The sequence below is a fragment of the Nesoenas mayeri genome (assembly GCF_963082525.1).
Source record: "Nesoenas mayeri genome assembly, chromosome: 3".
Lineage (NCBI taxonomy): Eukaryota > Metazoa > Chordata > Aves > Columbiformes > Columbidae > Nesoenas > Nesoenas mayeri.
The window spans coordinates 101,486,605-101,505,300 of record NC_137544.1 but is presented as its reverse complement, the minus strand read 5'-3'; the positions used below and the strand labels follow the sequence as shown (position 1 = coordinate 101,505,300).

The 18,696-nt window shown below is 40.5% G+C and overlaps 1 protein-coding gene across 4 annotated transcripts; it reads right to left on the bottom strand.

Annotated features, from left to right (window-relative positions):
- Nucleotides 1-5,170: 5,170 nt before the first annotated feature.
- FBXO28 (F-box protein 28) lies at nucleotides 5,171-18,384 on the bottom strand. 4 transcript variants are annotated; one of them, XM_080342043.1, is made up of 7 exons: nucleotides 18,164-18,294; nucleotides 17,117-17,341; nucleotides 11,936-12,045; nucleotides 11,034-11,172; nucleotides 8,321-8,516; nucleotides 7,037-7,093; nucleotides 5,171-6,554 (listed from the first exon to the last, which is right to left on the bottom strand). In XM_080342043.1, exons 3-7 carry the CDS (start codon nucleotides 12,031-12,033, stop codon nucleotides 6,160-6,162), a joined length of 885 nt encoding a protein of 294 aa, XP_080198169.1. In that variant the 5' UTR covers nucleotides 12,034-12,045; nucleotides 17,117-17,341; nucleotides 18,164-18,294; the 3' UTR covers nucleotides 5,171-6,159. The 4 variants fall into 4 exon arrangements, with proteins under 4 accessions (XP_080198169.1, XP_080198166.1, XP_080198167.1 ...); XM_080342040.1 differs by lacking the exon at nucleotides 17,117-17,341 and having other exon boundaries at nucleotides 18,164-18,384; XM_080342041.1 differs by lacking the exons at nucleotides 7,037-7,093; nucleotides 17,117-17,341 and having other exon boundaries at nucleotides 18,164-18,384.
- Between the last annotated feature and the right edge of the window lie 312 nt (nucleotides 18,385-18,696).

The window sequence follows — 18,696 nt, the reverse complement described above, 5'->3', positions numbered from 1 at the left end:
TGCACCGAACTTTATAGGGACGCGGAGGCGGCGCGGCAAGCGTCCCGCCCACCCCTCGTCCTCTCTGCCCATTGGCTGCTGCCGGACCTGTCAGGACTGACAGATCCCGCCCCCGCAGCGAGAGCCCGGGCGGGGCGGGGTGAGGCGCCCGGCGAAGCCGCTGCCTGAGGGGCCGCGTGGCGGGTGGGGCCGCGCTGCCGCCCAGGGCTGCGGCGGTGGCGGCCAAGTGCGGCGCGGGGGGATCCCGTGTGTCCCCCGCCTCAGGGGACAGGTCCAGCTACTCTGCCCGAGCAGGCTGCGGCTCCCCAACCTTCCCGCTGGAGGCGGCGGCACTGACTCATCCTGCCGCGGCCTGCGGCCGGCGCTCAGCCGCCCTGCGCCTCCTTGGCGGCCGCAGGGGTTCCCCAGGGGCCATGAGGCGCCGCCGCCTCAGCGGAGCGCGGGGGTGAAGGAGCCGCTGAAGCCGGCAGCGCCGCTGCCTGCGCTGGGGGTGCCTTTGGTAACGCCGCATGTACAACTAATACTTAGGCAGGCCCTGCCCCAGGGATCGCCCCCGCGGCAGGGGAAGCCGAAGCCCCTTCACCGTTCACCGCGGACGAACCGGCCCCTAAGGAGCTGGGCCGGTGAAACCTCAGCGGCGTCGAGTTCCCCGCCCCGCCTCTCCTGCTGCCCTGAGCGTTGTTCGTACCGGTTCAGCTGTCTGTGAGGATTCTGCCCCTCTCAGCGGCTGGACCAGCCGCCCAGAAGCCGCCGCGATGGCCGGGCAGTCCTGTCCGACCCGCTTTCTTCAGGCTGGAAACGGAAACAGCGTCTTACAGCAGCTCTGTTAAAAATACTTTTTTCATTCCCAAAGGTAAGAGGCGAATGATTGTGAGGACTAGCTCTCATTTGTCCAAAATCTAAATTTCTGTAGGCTGCCTAAAGATATTCAGCTACAATTCGAAATGCCTGTACAAAGGTCTCCGTTTTCTTCATTTTTGTGGGAAGATATTTTTGAGAAACTCCTCTGTAAGAACTAAACTCTCTAAATCTGTCCCTGCATCAGTTTCTCTCATAGTATTGACTGTGGGCAGTTCAGTTACAAAGCTTACTTTATGTGGAAGTTGAATGACTGCTTGCTTGGAATTTTAGTTGTCCATAAATCCACTCAAATTAGAAGAATCTGAATCAATAATAGTGCTAAAAGCAACACAGGAAGTTACCACAATGTAAAACATACCTTATTAAGGTAATATGAATATCTCAAGGTTTATGATGCACCCCTTAAAGAGTATTAGTAACAATGAATAAAAAAGGATAATACATACCAGCTGCTAAAAGCCCCACGTGCATATGTAGGTGAAATACAATCCCTCCTTTAAAATGTCTTTAATCTAAAGTAATGGACAAAGCACAGGATCTATAACATACATTTTTAACCCGTGCGTATTGGGATACAAATTAGAAATGAGAAGGAGAGCAAGCACAGGAGATGTGGAGAAGTTTATTCACAGCTTTTCCCTCCTTAGCCATATGAGCTGAATTCTGTAGACTTTGTAAGAGCTGGTGCAGCATAAGAGGTAAAACATATGTTTAGATTTCATCAAGGCACTTTGTCCCTGCAAAAGACGTTCAGTTTTACTTCTTGCTCAGTGACCACTTCACAATAAACCAGGAAATGCTTCTGAGTTACCAGAGCAGAAGGCGACTGCAAAACTGCCAGGATCACAAGTGTTTCGCTCAACTGCACTCTAAACACTGTACATAATGTTTCTGAAAATGTTCCCATCTTCTTGTAGTTCAAATATTAGCACTGCTATTTGACATTGTGTTAGAGACCTTCCCATCCATGGGAACGATCCTGCCAAAAGAACAAATGCATCTGTGGATAGGGAAGATTGCAGCTGTTGTGAGGAGCATCGGAGGAGAGACAAAGTATCAAGAGCTGGGTACACAGAGGCAGGTTTATGGCACCGCAAATGTATGTAAGTTTGTAAATGGTCACAGGTTTCAGTAGAGTAATTAAACAGAAGACCCCAGATTTATAAACTAAACATTCCATAGCAGCCAAACAACTAAAAAAAAATTAAATAGTAAAGTTTTGGAAAAATTAATTGGAGTGCAAAGTGTTTTTCCTATTTAATCACTGTGCTTTTCTTGCTTAAGCAATCCATATAACAAATCCAGATTTATTATGTCTTCAGCAAGCTAACAGGTTTTGTATCTGATGTTTCCCCTTCTGAAGACAAAGAGATCCAGTACGTAGTGTGTCTTCAGCTGGCACAAAGCTAGAACAAAAATCCTTGATGTAAACCAAAGCTGGCAGCACGTTCTTGTCCAGACAGGCAGGTGAGATCCAGAAAACACAACTGCAAGAGTGGAAAGCGTGCAGAGAAGTGAGCTCACCCAGTTATGGTGCAAAGTTGCATAGGAATGGAGTTGCAGAGTATCAGAATAGTTCACAACTAGCAGACATATTCCTATTAAATACTTCGAACTGGATTTACTTATGAATGAAATAACAATCTATACTGTAATTTGCCAGTTCTTAAAACCATCAGGAAAACCAAGAAATAAGGTGGTTCTCGCTTATCAGAAAACAACCTACCTCACCCTGTTTTCAAGAGGCTCTTGATTAAATTCCTTAGGCAGTCTTAGTGCTTCCCACAATTAACTGTTAAAGATCTCAGTAATAGCAACGAAGTTTCTGTTCAATACAGCGTTATCTTTCAAGAAATTACATGAAGGCGTCGTCGTAACATTAATGATCTATTGTGATTAACTTGCTATGCCCAGTGTCAGGACTGGAGATAACATTTGTTTCTCTCTGTTCTTTAATCTGAGAATTTTATCTTGTTAAGCAAGTTGTCTTTTTTCCTTCAGGGCTTTCACCTATTACATCTATTAGCCCTTCTTTACAAGGCGATTGCATACTGTATTTTTATACAAGTTGTTCATTTTGGGGAGCAAGATGTGGCTGCAAACAGCTTTTCCCTCAAAAAAGTACCATTGTGGTATCTTAGGGTACCATTTTTCACCGTGTTCACTAGATACACAAATTTGTAAATGAAAACAAAACAAAAATAAAAATAAAAAAAAACAACACCAAAATGCAGTTTACAGAGCAAGTTGCTTTTTTTAAGAGAAAAAAAAAGCAAGCTTGAAAAGAAGGAAAGCTAGCCTCACTGATTTTAATCTATTTTAAGAAACTAACTATAAAAGACACTCATTATTGCTTTATTGTTCAACCCTGAGATGTCCAGTTTCAGCCCCTTCTACAAGTGCTAACACTGAACACTGGCTGCAAATACAATTATTTTTCCATGTAACTTTGTAAACTCCATCTTATTCTCACTAGTTTGAGGTTTTTCCTTGAACAGATTATACAGTCACTGATCACTACTAATACTGGAGTTTTTGAGGCTGATGTACCAACTCACGCAAGCTAGTACAGAAATCTATAGTCAAAAGTGATTTAGTTTTACTTCAGGCTATTTATCAGGTTGTTTATATACTGCAAAATGTATCCTTTTTTTATTTAATTAGAGATAGTATGGTGCCAGAAATTAAAGTTCCAGCTATTTTCTCTATGCAATTAGCTCGTTCTGTTTTCTACATGCCATCTATACCACTAGTATATTCCAGTCTCAGAGACATCTGATTCTGGTGTCTCTCTGCCTCCCTAGGAAGTGAAAAGGAAATGGTGAATGGTTGTTGTGACATTTCTCAGAGCTTATTCATAACCACCCCCTCTACCCATTAGGTTTTGTGGGCCTCATTCAATTTTACTGTACTTGGTAGCACACAGGATCAGGATGCACCTGCAAACTTCCAGCATGTGATACTTCCTTGAGCTGAAGGTTCCAAGTTGGCACCATTCACAGAGAATGTTTCATGTTAACAATAGGCCATTGTTGTTCTCTACAGCTCAGTTTACACACCACTAGAGATTCACTGACATATAAACAAATAGTAATTTCAAATAACCCGAAACTATTCATATATTGTGAAGGTGGGGGAAATAGTTTGCATCTTCTATAAATGAATAAAGAAATTAAAATGAAATATATTAAGGGATGTATGAATAAACTTTAAGTAAATGTAATTCACAGGTTTCTACTTGTGTAAAAGTACTTAACCACAACTATCTGGTAATTAGACCATTACATGTATTTGTCATCATGAATGACCATTACATGAATTTGTATCAAATGATACACAGTAATTATAGGTATCATGCTAATCCTTTGATTCAAAATTATTTTTTAAAAGATAAAGTACATGCCAGTAAATTTAAACTGACAGCAGACATCTGCCTGAAGAGATCTTTAACAGTAAAAAAACTCTGAGCCATGAAAGACCAGTAGTAGCAAATGCTCCTTTAACCGTTTGACCTTTTTTCCACATAACCTTTTACCACTTCCTTGATGCTTTTCTTAAGAAACATGCCTTTTTTTAGAAGACACAAACTATCCAACAAGTTTATTTAAAAATTAAATGTCTTCAAAAAATTAGGCATTTGCAGTGCTACCTCTGGTGCGAGCTGGTATGTTTTAGAAGTAAAAATGGTAGCTGAAGTTTCAGGAAAAACATCACTTCCCACAACTATGTAACATTTGACCAGACAATTTCTGATTTGTATGGTGATTTGAATACAACCACTATGCTGAATTGACAGCCATACAAAATGTAAGAATAACTTGTACTTCAACCCATGGTAATAGTATCAAGATTTTGAACAGCTACAAATGCAGCATTTGCATTTTCAGTGCCATACAAAGTTGAATTCAGTACCATCTAAAGCCAAAGTAGCAGCTGATTTAAAAAAAAAAGTTAAGTCAAATGGTAAAGCTACATAGTTTAGTATATTAAAACAAAACCAAGGACAATGGTATTTGAATAAGGTTCCAAAAATATACAGATGGAGGGGAAAAAAAAAATAAATCACTGTACACAACTCTGAGGTTGTTAAAGTGACCAGAGAGACTGAACAGTGCAAGACATGCTTTTCCAGTTACAAGCTCAAAACAGAAGTGCAAAAGAAATTAAAGCTTTGTCTGAAGTGATTTACTTTTCAGGAAAGGAAAGCTTTGAATATTGTCATCAATGTTACAGAGAAATCTCCATCCCACCTACCCCACCCCCACACATACACACAAAATAGTTTTAAGTTTTTTCCATAATACAGCATTTCATTCCCGTGACGTCCCCCTGAGCCTGGTTATCGTAGGGACAATTTGTTTGATGTTTAATTAGATGTTGGCCTGTAAATCAAGGCAGCTTCTCAATTCTCCAGCTTTGGCTAACAGTACCTGCAGTTTACAGGCAGTGGCAGTGGCAGAGAGTCTGGGTTCCAGCTCACCTGCAACTGGCTTTGTAAGACCACCTCATTGTAAGCAAGCAGATGTGCGGAAAGCAGATGCAAAGTCACAGCTGAGGAACAAAGCAATTGCTTTGTAAGTCTCTGTGCTCTCTCCCAGAGTTTAGAACAATTTTGGGCAAGTCCTTTTAGCAGGCTAAGCTGTACATGCATCTATCCATGCAAATATAGAATATGGCTCCCAAGACCTCGAACCAGGGTGTGTGCATGTGAAGACTGGATAGAAGGCCCTTCCTTGTAAGTTTACAAAAATATAGAGCCAATACTGTAGCTTAAGAAGTCAGTTTTACTCATTACAGAGAACCCCAAAAAGTATTAACTACTTTTCAGACATTCCAGACAAGGTCACTTGTAACAAAAAAGGTCAAGTTCTCTAAAACAAGATTTTAAAAGTGGATCTTTCCTTCAAGTGAACAGGACATCTGTTTTTAAGCTTAACTTTTTAGTCAGTTAAGACTGAATTTATTTAAGAGTTTATGTGAACATATGCATAAACACAAATAAGTTTACTTTAAACACATCTGCACAGAAAAAAAAGATTAACCCATCAAAACATAACAGAGCAGGTCTGGTTAGTATGTAACTATTGCAAATCATAAAGACTCTGTGCATTAGGCCCACCCATACAGAAAGCAGGGGAAAAGTCTCAATGAAATAAAATTACTGTTCAAGTCTAAGTGGTGTTTTGAAGAGCCAGCAGCCTAAAGGACACCATGAAGCTAGTCACAGTATCCACACAAGCAAACCTGCTTGGGCTACTAAAGCAGTGTATCCTCCTGAAGGCGACATTTACTCCCAAGTTATTTTCTGTTTCGAAGGCGTTTAGATTTCCTAGGACAGTCTGTGGATTCAACCGCCTTCCTCCGTTTTCTAGGAGATTGTTCATTTGAGCCAGAACCTGACGAATTTCCTACTGTACTCTCCATTACCTCTCGCAGCTTGCGTTCAAGCTCAGCCAACCGGGCGTTCTGTTCACCTATGATTTGGGTTTGCTCTAGCAGTTTCTGGTCTTGATCTTGGAGTTGTTTCTGTTGCTCTTGCACTTTGATGCGAAGCTCTGAAATTTCCCGCTTTAGTGCTGTCAAGCCCGTGCCATTCGCTTTTACTTGCTGCTGGAGTTTGGTGACCTCCTGTCTCGAAGGGTTCTGCTTGGAGAACAGCTGCATTGTTGTCAGTGCTGCAGAAGGCCCTGGAACTTCAGAGAAAACTCTGATTAATCCTCTACAACTTCAAGACAAAGGTAGAAATTGCATCCCGGTTTTCATATTTTGCTTATCCCCACAGTCTAAACATGAATCTGAATGCCGCTTTAGTTACGTGAACATGTAAACAGATTTACAGTCATTTAAGTGTCTAACAGGAGCATATGGTATCTCATAGCACAATTAGTTTAATTAAAATACCTCAACTTTCAGTAGTCTGGAAGACAGCTTGCCATTCATTATCTGTATATAAGCCTCTCTCCTTTTGCTGTATCAAAAATTATGTACAGATATTATGTTGTCATCTAGACTTATTGTCACAGATGTTAAGTCAAAAACCCATAACATGTCTATAAATTACTTATTACAGAATAGCTATATTAAATAAATATATTTTAATAGAGCAGCACTATTCTGCTGTCTTAGTTGTAGACAGCTGAAGTTCTAAAATTTTGTGTTTTGGGGCTTAACTTACTTTTTAGAAGAAACGTAATTCTTTTCCATGCTTCTTTAGAATCACTCTTCCTAAGTACTAAAACCATACTAGAATTAGAGCTTGGGAATGTTGATTTTAATTAAGGTCTTGCAAATCAAGGAGACTAGCAGCTACTTTGTAATGTCTTGCACTTTTTCTGTCATAAAATATATCACTTTTTCTACCATTTTACTCTTCTAGCAATGCAGTGCAATTAAGGTGAAACTTGTAAGGGCTACAAAGACAGAACAGCCTAGAACAGTCCTCCTACTCCTCTTTACAATGCCAGCACAGCTTCACTTTGGTGACACTAAAGGGTTGCCATTACAGAGGTTATGTTCCTCCCTCCATACAGGAGAGGCATTTTTATGCCACATAAAGCCTTGAAAAGCCAATTGACATCAACTATGGTTCGGGCAATGCTTTCTCAACTGAGAGACTCAATGGAATTGATGTATAATTAACGGGATATAATTAAGAGGTGGTAAACACATTTATGGCTAAAAGGATGGACAGGACATACCAGTAACAACAAGCAGCTCCTACAGCTAGGCCTATAATTTTTGCTTAAGATATAATTATTTTTAATTTATAGTAAGTTATCCCTTCGGAGAGTTAATTTCCCAGTTCCTAAGAAGGGTGAAGATGTTCAGCACACGGATAACACCACAGTTCTACTCAGCTTTTGCTTTTGGCCATTATATGAGGCAACCACCTGAGACTTTGGTTCACAAAAGTTCTGGGAAGTCTGACAGATTATATGAAGGACCAGTTTAATTGTTTATTTATAGACTGTTGTTTTAATTGTCTTTTCACTATTACTCATAAGTATTTTGCTTGTTAGTGATACACTAGCGCCCCAGGAAAGTAAAAAAAAAAAAAGGACTTATAAGTATGTTCTAGCTCTCTATGCACTACAACAGCTTAGGGTAATTCATTTGCCAATTCTCCTTAAAATAAAAAGCGTCGAGTTGTCATCTCATGTGCCAAATTTCAACCAAGTGCAATGATAAAGTCTCATTCATTGGTGGCACAAAAACATTTGCTTAATGAATACACACTATGCATAACTCTAACGCATTCAAGTGACTGTTCTTTTGGTAGTACAAAGGCTCCTTAAATTTCAAAGCAAATTAACTTCAGTTGGCATTCTTAAGAAACAAATGTAATCAATATTTATGTAATAAAGCTCACATTGAAGGGAGGGAGCTTTAAAAAGATAACAGTGCTGTGAATTTTTACAGAAAAACTAAATAAAAATTAACTATACATTGGAATTAATACCTGGGGCAGTTCCTATCAGACGTCCCGATACATCTGACCCAGGCATCTTTCTTTTCAGTATTGGAACAATCTTCTCATCAAAATATTCCATAGCCATGGAGGAAATGTCCCTTAGTTCTTGAAGAACTTCATGAGCTCTCTGAGGAGCTCTTGTAGAGTTTACATACCTTAGCACACGATAAATTTCATCTATTACCTAAAACATTTAAGAAGAATTAGGATTTTCCGATAAAGGCAAGATTATTTCAGATCATTCTAGAAGTGCTGGCATATTCAGGGGCTTTTACTATACCACAATTGCATACCATTGTGTGCTTCAGTTCTAGATCAGCTTTTTGAAGTGAAGTGCTCTTTGTGAGGTATCAGAGAAGCTACTCACTTGATAAATCACAACAGCTCTCTTCAAACTCATGAAACAATGCTAATTGTATGAAATTTTGTTTTACTATGTGCATACTCGAGTTCTAAGTTACATAATCTATACTCAGTAGAGCATAATAATTTCTTTTTGGAGAATCTGAAGCAAGATATTCTAAGCCATAATGCAGAGCAGTCACTCCCACAGCCAGTAACCAGGCATAAAAAACATGTGAATGGAATAGCAAGAATTATCATTATGTCAGTCCGAAGAGCTGTAAATATTTGAGTCCACTTGCATGCATACAAAATACAGCAAATTCAGGTTAAGTCCAAAATACATTAATTTAAAAAACATCAATCCAGTACTGAGAGAGAACATAAGCACTCGCTTAACAGGTTTGACAAACAAGCCCTTCAGTTAGGACAGATACAGAGAGATGGAACGTGTCCCACTAATCTGTGAATTATCGGAGGCAGGTGAAGATAGGAGTCTCATTACCCATCTCATTACCCGAACTACAGACACAGGTATTTTGCACAAGATTAAGAATGGTTGAAGAGTCTCCTGAGGAACACATATCGTAAGGACTTAGAATCATAGCTAAGACAATACAGTTGCACCTTGGGTTTTAATAAAGGAAGCTCAGCTAAAATGTTGCATAAGACAGACAAGATCAGCGTCTCATCACACCACAAGCTTACAAAAGACTTCTCTAATTTTACCCACACTATATCTTGTTAGCAACAATAACCTCAAAGCTTTCTCCTGCCATCCTCAATATAAAATCTCACAGCAGTGCTCTGCTATCATCAGGAACCCTCACACAGTATGCCGAAACTCAAACCAAGACTCACGTACGTTAACAGAAATTCACTTCCTGACAATTCTGTGGCAGTTTAATTCAAACAAAATTTCCTGTGTGGAGCAGGGCAGGTGTGGGGGGAACCACCAACTATAAGTGAACACTAAGCCTTGAATCTTCTTGATCAAAATAGGATTTTATGGTGAATTGGTAACTGTGCTGAGAGCCCAGTGGTGGCAGCAAGCTCATACACTACATAAGTAATTTAAAAAAACTTCCTAGCTGTTGTATCAGAATACAAACAAAGTCCTTATGACTCAGGGCCCACAAGGAAAATGGCTGGCAAGCTCACTTCCCCAGCTCCTGCAGGCTCTGGGTCTAGACTGAGTATTGCCTTTCCATCTGCTCCTCAAAAAAGTAGCAACATTTAAGTATTCCATTCACTATGCAAGTAACAAGGACTGAAGTTTGACTTTATGTTGCATTAAATTTAAAAAAAATATACTAGATATAAAATATAAAGTCAAATAAGCATAAATATATTCAACTATAGTGATATAATTTTAAATGAAGTAAAGTCAACAAAAGTGTACAAAAATCAAGTTACCTCTTTAAAATAAAAAACACATTTCATGCCAACAGCTTGTCCTACCATACTGAATGCAGAAATGCCTGCCGTGCTGCACCTGAACCCAACAGCTATCTTTTCCATTCATCCCAGTGAAATCCAGTTATCTGCCCATGAAAAAATAATACCAACGTATCCAAACCTCACACGGAAAGATCAATTAATAGAGCATTAGGCTCATGTTCACAGATCTTGTTTCAACCCTGAGCTGTACCAGTCTCCCTCAGATCATGATTTTGTCAATTCATCTGTGCACTTCTGTTTTCACAGCTTGTAAAATAGTGGTACCTCCAATGTACATCTTGCTTACATAATTTATATTTTATGTTGGGAGTAGTATTCTGAAACACCAGAATTGTATAGTAGCATTAATATTTTTGACACACTTTGTCCACATACAAAACTAATTCCACCTACTGTAATACTGAACAGTGTTTGCACATACTAAATATCTTAATTCCATTAATCTAAAGTACTCAAGGCCCTTAAGAAAAGGTCCAAAAATCTTCCTGATGGACTAAGTGCTTAATGTTAAATTAGTCTAAATTACTACACCTTCTGATGACCTGGCCTCCAGCTGTTCTGTGCAATTAAAATTCAAAATTAAACCCTACATATCATGTGCTTCTTGTAAAAGGTGTTACAGGATGCATATACCACAAGTCAAATGCCAGAATTAGGAGAGAATCTAAGGAAAAAATGGAAATCAAGTTTAAAATAACTAACATTTAGATAGAGTCTGGTTCATTCATTTCAGACTGCCTACTACAGCAGAGTATTGACTTGTGTGTTTGAAAGTATCTGAAACAGTTTCAGTATATATACACACATATAAAAAAAAATAAGTTTGTCCCAGGTTAAGTTACACGATTGTATTTTTCAAGCACAGATACACATTCACATAATATAGTCTACATTTTACCTTTCCAGGTATGAAGCAACAGAGATTGGAATCCACATACTTCATGAAAGTCATATTTAACAGAGAGAGTCTCGTTTCCACAGCAGCAAGGATGTCTGCATGACGAGCTAATGAATGGTTTCTTCTTTCTGACTCCCGTCTAAAAGACAGACCATTAAGTGACACTGATTTAACGATGAGTCAACAAAATGAAACTGTAACAATCGCTCAAGTTCATTTCACCCTGAAAACCCTCTGAGGTTTGAAAATGTAACCACTAACATCAGTTCTGTCTTTATGGAAAAAAAACCTGATAGATTGAGAGCCAGCTAGTAACAGCGTACTACGCTTTCTTAGACAAAACTAGGTCTCTAAATAATTACTACATCTTATGTGATACATAAATTCTATATGTGATGTAGGACTATTTAAAAGCCTAAAACTTTCAGTACTAATTAGCAGTAGACACTGAGTTGGTGTTAACATTTTTATCAGCCCCAATTCCTACAGTTAGTATTTCAATGCAGTTGACAAATTTAATATATTATTAGCGCTTGCTACAAAGTTTAGGTTGAGATAAAGCTCTTTTGACAAAAGATCTCCACAGTAAGTAGCAATTAGTTTCTTCACTCTGACTGGGAAATCTGATAGGACACAGTGGCAGCTGCACTTACTCATTGGAAGGAGGATAAAAGACATTGCTTCAGCGATGAACTGGCTCCCAGTAATGCTCACAACATCAAACCCACCTCCCTTTCCCCTGTTTAATCCTTAGTACTGAACCCTCCCTTCCCTTCCCCTCCCCTTTCCCCTCCCTTTCGAGATATGTAAGCAGAATTAACAAGCAAGAAATTCCTTTTCAATATTCTGTTTAAAATAATGTAGCACATTTAAGTTTAACTACAGTTTTAACTGGTACATACCTTGGGAGCTGAGCTTTAACTTGCTTTTGACACAAGTTGTGGTATCTTTCCACTTTCAGAAATCCCTGATTTAACATTCGCTGACAAACCAAGTCCATTCGCTTACAAACCTGTATTAATGTAAAAAGAAAAACTTAAGGCTCAGTTAAGGCCACAAGTCACTTCTACTATTATCTTATGCATACTGCTGGGTAGTAAAAGATTCTCTTATCAGTTTTTGCTCCATTTCGAGAAGCAGAAACTGCAGTTGAGCTTAAGGCATCACCAACTCTAACAACAATGACACTCCAGGAGTTGCTATGTTCCACGCAGTTCACAAATTTATCTCCTGATATTGCCTAATGAGACAGTAAGCTGAATGTCACCCATATATATGGAGATACAGTTTCCTCTGATATTAATGGGAGTTGCAAATGCCCATGTCTAGGTTTTAACTTGGGTCTCCAGAGTGATTCTGGCAGATCAAGTTAATATTTGTAGTCTCAAAAAAGAAGCCTTTAAAAACAAGAAACCATGGTGGTTTTCTCTCAGTATTTAAGGCTCATGCTTTTGAAGGCAGACACAATTAAATTAAAAAACTTATACAATGCATGTGAAACAAGATTCCTTTTCATATAAAAAAAGGCCTTTTCTTCTTTGTTTAACAGATTCCTTTATTTGCTATGTTGGATGCAAACAGCCTCATTTTTTTCCCCACAGATGCAGGGAGAAATGACATTAATGGCTGCAGAAATATAATAAACTGCTAAATTTAAACCTTCACAGAGTAACTAGTTACAAAACAAAGCCAAATCTTACAAAAGTTTAAAGCAATTGCAATTCAGTTCTGAAGATGCAATGGCTTAGTGAACAACTGTACTTTGAAACTGTTTAGGGTTTTTTTTATACTAAACTGCACAACTCCCACTGTGACCCCACTTTCCAATGGATTAGCTTTGCCTTTTTTTTTTTTTAATTTTTAAAAGAGCACTCCTCATTTCATAATTTTAAGGTCTACGTAAGTTTAAACCTTGTGGAAGAAGATTCTTGCTTCTCACAGAAAAGCCTGCAATTATTTTCTCTTCATATGGAGGCACTACTTAAAGAAATTCTACTTTCTCTGAGTCTAGTTGAGGTTCTGTGAGAACATACCATTTTCAAACATATCTGTATTAACAGCCCATTAAGCAATTGTTGTTGATTTGTCTGTGCTCCTTTGTATTAGATCTTCCTTGTTATCAGTCAAAGGAGAGGGCTGAGCCAGGCTGACTCCAGAGATACAGCCTCAGCACCCTCCCAACTCACCGAATCAACTACACCATGTCCAGCACATAAAAAATAACAGTAGCCCTTCAACTACAGGAAGGAGGAAATTGTCACATTTCTTCTAAGATATAAGCTGCATTAGGGCTGCCTAGATCTGAGGCCGTGTTTGAGTACAAGACTTTGCAACGTAATGCTAATGCTACCAAAGCCCTGAACTCGGAACCAGTACCTGCACAATGGCTGTGTTAGCAAGGCAATTATTCAAAACAATCCTATATACACTATTGGCTACCAATGCAGAGGAAGCACAGAAAGAGATTTTCACCTTGTGTGCACTGACACCTGGTGGCAGCAGGGACTTTTCAGGGTGCTAAAGCCCTCCCACATCCCAGAGAGTAGGTCACAATGCCTAACACTAGATTTCTTGAACACTGGGTTTTTTAATCTTGCCCATTTGCTTACACTAAGCAGCATGAAGAATTACCTGCTCCAATGTCTAGACATGACCCATATTTGTGCAAACAATCAGTCTAGAACACAGACATTGAACAGATAACAGGTACCAGCAGAAACCAAAAGTGGTTTTCTGCAACTTATATTACCAACCACCTCAATTCTCAGCTGGTTCCTGAAGTCACCATTTAAACCACGTGGCGCCTCTATTTATAGGAACAATATACTTCTTTTAGACTGCACAGTTAGCAGTCATATGCAAAGTAGAACTACTACACTTTTAAGTGTTCATATTAGTCCAAACAGCTTGATACTGGCTATTCCATGGACCATAAGAAAGTAAAAAGTTAAACTTGCTCATATTTTTATTTGCAATTTTTGGTGAATATTTACTTTGTCTAGCCATTAAGCTGAAAAAGCCCAAGTTTCCTCAAATATCAAGTCCAACCAGCACTGTGTTCAAATCTCAGCATTAGAAAGTTATTCTGAGTCCATGCAAAAAACAGAATGAAAAGGTCATTGCTTCTTAGTGTACTTATATGCAATAACAGCTTCTATGAAGTAACTAATTTTCCATTTCATTTGTAAAAAAAACCAAACTGACACAATCTACTAGACTACTACCAGCTTCCCTTTCCTCAAGAATATCTTATTTCTTACACGCTTTACCAAGAGATAACCAATATCAAAACAGAGATAAAAAGATCCTAAAGTATTTAACATTCAATAGATATTATTTTTCTTAGAGGCTACACAGACATCATGTTTCATAATGTCTTTCTAGGGTAAAGTATAAGCAAGTGACAAAATGTTGATGACTTCAGCAAGAAGCATTAAAATAGAAATGCCTGTAAACACAGATTTACGGAAACTGTGGGAAGATTAAAGGCACGCTGTCCAAAGGCTATCGGTCTTTATTTGAGCTGTGCAGAAAATAAACACAAGTTTGCTGCTGAATCTAGGACACTTCTGACGTGTCAGAAACCAAGATAACCCTTTTCTCAGAGTGTTCACGGAAGGAGGTTGTGGATTGTTTGTTTTTAATCATGCCTGAATGGAAGTGCATTTCCAAGCTCAGACATGTGAGGGAAAAGAAACTGGAATATAAGAATTTCCTTATTATCCCACTCAGCTAAAAAATCCAGAGCTTCTGTAAGTCATAAAAAAAAAAAGAAAAGGAAAGAAAAAAAAATAAAAAAAATCACAGTACAGCAAGCCTTCAAAAGCTGGAAGATAGCTTAGCTTCTATATCAGCATGCATGCTAGGCTGCAGCTTGTCCGGAACATTATAGCTTCAGATATAATTATCTTTCAGGTTTTCTGTGTTTCTCTTATAATGACATATGAGAGGAAGGAGATGAAGTAAATACTAAAAGGGCTGAAAGCAAAATGCTTTTCACCTCATCACTTTATCCGAACAAAAGCTTAAGAACTTAAGATTTGCGCTAAGGCATAATTTCAGACAAGACTGCATTCTGAATACCTATTGTTTAGTCTCCATTACTTTAAAACTACTTCTCTGGTTAACCAGTAGGTGCTTCACTTATGCTTTTAAATGCAGTAACACCAGGAATAGCAGAAAGCATTATGCTCAGGAAAGCAAGCGCTGCTTTGCACAATGAGGGGCCTGTGGTCTTGCCTTTCCTGATGGTAATCATCATAAGCAGGAAATGTTCTTTACCTCATCCTTTGGTGTGGTGACAGAAAGAGACTTATGTATCTTAGCCTTAGATTATACTCCTCATTATGCTCTATATAAACAATACAGGTTCTTGTCTCTATTTTGATCTGAAAACTGGCTGATGTTCTATGTCTTCCAACCCAGCCAACTCCTAACTCTGTCTCCTGGTATAAAATATAGCGGCAACACCAGTTCAACTCAAAGATTTTGGGTGAGATTTTTTTATTTGTTGGGTGGGTTTTTGTTTGTTGTTGTTGTTGGTGTTTTGTTTTTTGCTTTTGGGGGGGAGGATCAGTGAGATAAGGTGATCCAGAAGAAAGAGATTACTACATCCATTTCCAATGCAGGGATCCAGAGAATGCATCAAAGTCATCAGTCTAGGGAATCCACATTTTGTGACTACACATTTATGACCAAACTTCATTTAGGTTGATTGATGTAATAGAATTTGGGTTGGAAGGGACCTTTAAAAGGTCATCTAGTCCAATCCCCTGCAATGAGCAGGGACATCTTCAACTAGACCAGGTTGCTCAGAGCCCCATCCAGCCTGGCCCTGGACATTTCCATGGATGTGTCATGTCCTGGATCATATCCTCCTAGCTTCTCAAGATGCTTTATTCCATGGAATGCCACATTCTAAGGTGTTGATGAGGCTTCTTTTGGGCACAATTTTAATATGCATGAGACATAAGCAATTTAATCGCTTTCATTCAATTAATGTGGTCCTGCAATGTATCTTTAGCAGAATACTACTCATACATCCATTCATCTCTCATAAGAAGCTTGAATCAGTTCTTCTAGAGAAGAGAGATTCACTGTTTGTGTAAGACAGATCTTAGAGCAGGAATATACAAGTGTTTCCCAAGGCTACTTGTAGCCTTTAAAATCTGGAAGTAATTAAATTTCATTATGAATTTATGCCTAGGCACTGTTATTTCTAAAGACTACCTTAATTCCCTGTCATGCAATTCCCTGTTATGCAAAATATCCAGTCTCTTCCTCTCAGTGAACTGCCAAAAGAACATCTGTAGTTTTGACTGGCCATCTGAAAGGCCTCGCTGATCAAGCTGGTGTGGTTATGAGCTACACTTTTGATTATGTCAAACCAGAAAGACTTCAATTCTTTACATTGCTCCTGGTTAACAGAGACCAGCATACTTACTTCTCACAAGAACACTAGTTATACCTTCTGATGTGCTTTCAGGGAACAGTAAGGAATTTGATGGAGACTAAGTTTCTTAGTTGTCACTGACTCAAAAACATTAAAAATAGGGAAAGACCAGCTCTATAGATTCCTTCATTTTGCTACTAGTATTGTTCCATGTGTGTGACAAAGTCAGTATTTATCCAGTCTGGTTCTGCATATTTCTGAAACTTCTGAAAGGGGCAGTCTTCTTCTGGAAAAATGAACTTGCAGGTGCTACACAAGAGAGCATAAAAGTGTTACATTTCTCTTCTTAAGTAGGACAGAGAGTTAAACAGTTGTTTTAGTCCTTACACCACTATCCTTCCTATTCTTAAAGTCACTGCTAACAAAGGGCTTACAAACATTAACTTCACCCTACAGAAAGAAAAAAAAACGTTCTACTGACAACTCCCATGGGCACTACTGTTTATAAAATGCAACAGGACAGCTGCAGCAAAGGGCTGTGAGTAGTGTTGCAATACAGACCGTGAGACACTAAGCATTCCCAAACAGCACACGTACTTCTCTTCCCTCTATCCAAACTCTAAGGACTCAAAAGCAGAGACTGCAATCCAAAAAGGCAGCACTACATCTTTTTCACAGATGCACTACTTACTCTCACAGAAGAAACAGAAGTCTTTAATGGACTGACAGCATGCTAGAAATATTTAGGTACTGGTATTCTTGGTGAAGTATGAATAAAACCAGATTTTTCTGCTTGAAGAACTTTCAGTGTACAGTTACAGTCAGGATGCAGCACTTCAGGTTGCCGATCCAGGGCACATGCCATCTAATCTTCTACAGAAATATGCTTCTAGTGTTATCCAGTTTAGGCTGAATTCTTAAAAAATAAACAGTACAGTACATGCAAGTTTACTGAGGGTTACATAAGCTATGCATTAAATCCCTCACTATTATTCAATTTACAACCTCATAAGGAATTCAATAAGAGACAGCAGCTTATCCTATTATGTCATAGTTTACATCAGGCTCCCTATGCAGGCAGTTAAAGATTGATATATGCTGATCTCACTGACAGCTGCTCTTTTTTTGGCATTATAAAGTTCAGAGGTAGAGGTAACACTTTTTATTAGATCTACTACTATAACCGGAATAAGCAGGCAGCCTTTCAGGAAGATAAGGGCTTTTAAAAATATTTCTTTCTTCCCTCCTCATTTATTTCTAGATAGGGTAGGGCCCTTGGAGTAGCAGCGTCACCATCTCCTACAATTGAAGGCTTAAGCTTTATAAATAAAAATAAATACACACACAAGGCACAATAGACTAGTCCCCTGAGAACAGCGGTAACCGGGGAAAACAAGCCTCCAGCAGCCTGGCAATTTCTCACAGAGGACGAGCGAAACGAAATAAGCACGAGATAGTTAAAAGACCTTTAGGAAAGTGCGCAGGGCGGCACACACCTCCCTGCCGATGTCCGAGGCTGCGGGCCGGTAGGGGAGAAGGGAGAACGCCCCATCCCACCGCACCCCGACCCTTTCCCGGCGGGGGGCAGCCGGGACCGCGGACACCCCGCCCCGCCCCAGCGCTCCTCCAGCCCCGGGGCCGGCGAGGCGAGCTTCCCCCGGTGGGCCCGGGCCCGGGCCCCGGCCGCAGCGGGACCCCTCGCCCGCCCGCCCCGCCGCCTGCCCTCCCCGGGCCCTACCAGGCGGAGCTGGCTCGTCTCATCGTAGGACAGGAAGCTGAGGATGCTCTCAATCGCCACGATGGGCAGCCCCATGAGCGTGTTGCTCTGAGGCGGCGGCTCCAAGGGCGCCAGAGCCTCGGGAGGCTCCGAGACCGGGGGCGGGGAGAGCCGCGCCGAGCCCAGGGCGCCGCCTTCCCCGTCCGACAGGAGCCGCTCCTCCGGCGCCGCCATCTTGCCGCCCGTCCTTCCTCTGCTGAGGGAGGAGAATGAGCCTTCTCATGACGACACTTCCGCCCCCGGGTGTACCGGGCGGAACGCCCCGCCCCGCCCCGCCTCGCGCGCCCTTGGCCACTTGGGGGCGTCGGAGCGCGTGGGACAGGGCGGCCGTTTGTGGGCGGCGCCCCCTGCAGGCCCGCCGCGGGCTGCCCTCGGGGAGCGCGGCCCTCGGGAGGGCCCCGAGCCGTGCTGGGAGACCCACCAGGGGCAGATTGAAAACAAACGGCTGGAAAGGAATCTGTGGTACCGCGTGTAGCGAAACCTTGAGGCTTTGC

Coding starts and splice junctions, on each gene's coding strand:
- FBXO28 (XM_080342040.1), bottom strand. CDS start 18,376: ATGGCGGCGCCGGAGGAGCGGCTCCTGTCGGACGGGGAAGGCGGCGCC. Junction 11,173..11,935: donor GTTAAAGCTCAGCTCCCAAG/GTATGTACCAGT, acceptor TCTGTCTTTTAG/ACGGGAGTCAGAAAGAAGAA. Junction 7,094..8,320: donor TCTGATAGGAACTGCCCCAG/GTATTAATTCCA, acceptor GTATGGTTTTAG/TACTTAGGAAGAGTGATTCT.